The 2,719-nt window shown below is 48.7% G+C and overlaps 1 protein-coding gene across 1 annotated transcript in view; it reads right to left on the bottom strand.

Annotated features, from left to right (window-relative positions):
- Positions 1-2,719, bottom strand: part of LOC100952222 (short transient receptor potential channel 2-like) — a 52,604-nt gene that overhangs the window by 15,195 nt on the left and 34,690 nt on the right. Inside the window, exon 12 of the mRNA XM_023514071.1 lies at positions 1,054-1,228. Coding sequence (XP_023369839.1) covers positions 1,054-1,228 — 175 coding nt within the window. The remainder of the gene's footprint in view (positions 1-1,053; positions 1,229-2,719) is intronic.

Raw genomic sequence — 2,719 nt, 5'->3', positions numbered from 1 at the left:
AAAAAAAAAAAAAAAAAAAAAAGTCTTGGGCCCAGGCCCAGGCGTCTTCTGTCTGTTGTATCCCCTACTTGAACCTCAACTGTAGTCCTCATAACTGTCCTCATACCCCTACCACTTACGGACTTAATCATAATTTTATTTGTTTGTTTTTTCCAGTTTTTGGCCGGGGCTGGGTTTGAACCCACCATCTCCGGTATATGGGGCCTGTCCCCTACTCCTTTGAGCCATAGGCACCGCCCTCTTTGTGTTTTTTTGGTTCTTTTGAGATAGAGTCTTACTATGTCACCCTCGGTGGAGTTCAGTAGCATCACAGCTCACAGCAACCTCAAACTCTTGGGCTTAAACAATTCTCTTGCCTCAGCCTCCCAAGTAGCTGGAACTAGGGGCACCTGCCACAATGCTTGGCTATTTTTTTTTTTTTTTTTTTGTAGAAACAGAGTCTCACTCTATCGCCCTTATAGAGTACCGTGGCATCACACAGCTCACAGCAACCTCCATCTCCTGGGCTTAGGTGATTCTCTTGCCTCAGCCTCCCGAGCAGTCGGGACCACAGGGGCCTGCCACAACACTCAACTATTTTTTTGTTGCAGTTTGGCTGAGGCTGGGCCCCAACCCGCCACCCTTGGTATATAGGGCCGGTGCCCCACCCACTGAGCCACAGGCACCGCCCTGCTTGGCTATTTTTTAGAGATGGGGTTTCTTGCTCAGGTTGGTCTCAAACTCTTGAGCTCAGGCAAATACCCGCCTCAGCCTCCCAGAGTGGTAGGATTACAGGTATGAGCCATTGCACCCAGCCAATCCAGTGTCTTTTATGTGATGGAGGAAACTCCAGAGTGAGCAGCAACTAATGGCAAGGAGGGAGAAGAATGAGGTCCTTGCTCGGTGAGTCTACCAGAGGGCAAGGTCCCAGATGAGGGTAATGCGGAAGTCTGGTTGTATGTTCGGGGGGTACCTACAGAAGCAGAGGCCCTCCCATTGAGGTGATTGTTGTGAAGAACAGTGAGAAGGGCCTCTAAGAGAGACTGTCAGATATAAAGGGTTCTATACATGTACCTGTGACCCAAACCATGTGTAGTGAAGTCTCCCAGACACTCTGGCTGCGGCCACGAAAGGTGCTCAGCTGTGTCTCCATGACCAGGGACTCTCCCAGTAGGAAGATGAGGAACCACAAGTAGGAGGCAGAGTGCAGCAGGAACTTCAGCACGGGAATCTTGAGCAGGCGGCCCAGCTTTGGGGAAGGTAGGGAGAGCATGGCTCTCAGTTCTGTACAGTCCCTTCTTCCAGAGAGCCCTTTTGGACTGCTAAGCCTGCAGGTGACACCCTTTTCTCAGACTGACTCACTCACTATTCTGAGAATGTAGTATATATGAGACTATATATCATCTCCTTTTTTTTGGAGACAGAGTTTCACTTTGTCGCCCTCGGTAGAGTGCTGTGACTTCACAGCTCACAGCAACCTCAAACTCTTGGGCTCAAGTGATTCTCTTGCCTCAGCCTTTCAAATAGCTGGGACTGGGCGGTGCCTGTGGCTCAAAGGAGTAGGGTGCCAGACCATATGCCAGAGGTGGCGGGTTCAAACCCAGCCCCAGCCAAAAACTGCAAAAAAAAAAAAAAAAGAAAAAACAAATAGCTGGGACTAAAGGCACCTGCCACAACACCTGGCTATTTTTAGAGATGGGGTCTTGTTCTGGCTCAGGCTGGCTTCAAACCTGTGAGCTCAGGCAATCCACCTGCCTCGGCCTCCGAGAGTGCTGGGATTACAGGTGCGAGCCACCGTGCCTGGCCCTATCTATTGTCTCCTTCACCACCATATGAAGTAGGCATTATTATTTCCATTTCTGTTAGGAACTGAGGATCACAGAGGTAAAGTTACTTTCTCTTTTTTTGAGACAGAGCCTCAAGCTGTCACCCTGGGTAGAGTGCCATGGCATCACAGCTCACAGCAACCCCCAATTCCTGGGCTCAAGTGATTCTCCTGCCTCCACGTGGCTCCAAGTAGATGGGAATACAGGTGCCCATCACAATGCTTGGCTATTTTTGGGTTGCAGCCATCATTGTTGTTTGGTGGACCAGGCTGGATTTGAACCTGCCAGCTCAGTGTACGTGGCTGGCGCCTTAGCCACTTGAGCCACAGGCGCAGAGCCAAGTTACTTTCTCTTAAAGGTCCCACAGCCTCTTCAAACTCAGTCATATTAAAAAATGAACCCATCATCTTCTATCCCATCTTGCTCCTTCTTCTCCTATGTGCCCACCTCATAAAATGACCTAGTAATCCAGTCCAGAGGCTACTCCTGCCCCCACCTGTTAATCCATCTTTCACACCCCCAGTCAAAGCAGCTTTCCAAAACACAAAACTGTTGGCGGCACTCAACTCATTAAGCCTACCATTGCTTCCATCTTCACATGGCTTCTAAGGCTCTGTGAGATCTGGCCTCTGCTCACTCCCATACCAACCATTATTTAATTCCTTTCAGATTCTCTAGTGCTTTATATTCTCTCTCCCTAGAACTTTGCACATGCCATTCCTGCTTCCTGGAACACTCCTCTCCTTATTCTTTGCCTGGTTGACAGAGACAAGACTTGTTCTTCATTTTGTCCCCAGTACCAGGCACAATGCCTGGCTCATGTAGGGTGTTGGTTTTGTTTTTAAACATTATTATTATTTTTTTACAAAATGCCAATTTTATTTTATTTTTGGCCAGGGCTGGGTTTGAACCCG

Source organism: Otolemur garnettii, unplaced genomic scaffold (genome assembly GCF_000181295.1).
Source record: "Otolemur garnettii isolate 467f Iridium unplaced genomic scaffold, OtoGar3 scaffold00001, whole genome shotgun sequence".
NCBI lineage: Eukaryota > Metazoa > Chordata > Mammalia > Primates > Galagidae > Otolemur > Otolemur garnettii.
This window is presented reverse-complemented; position numbering and strand designations above follow the sequence as displayed.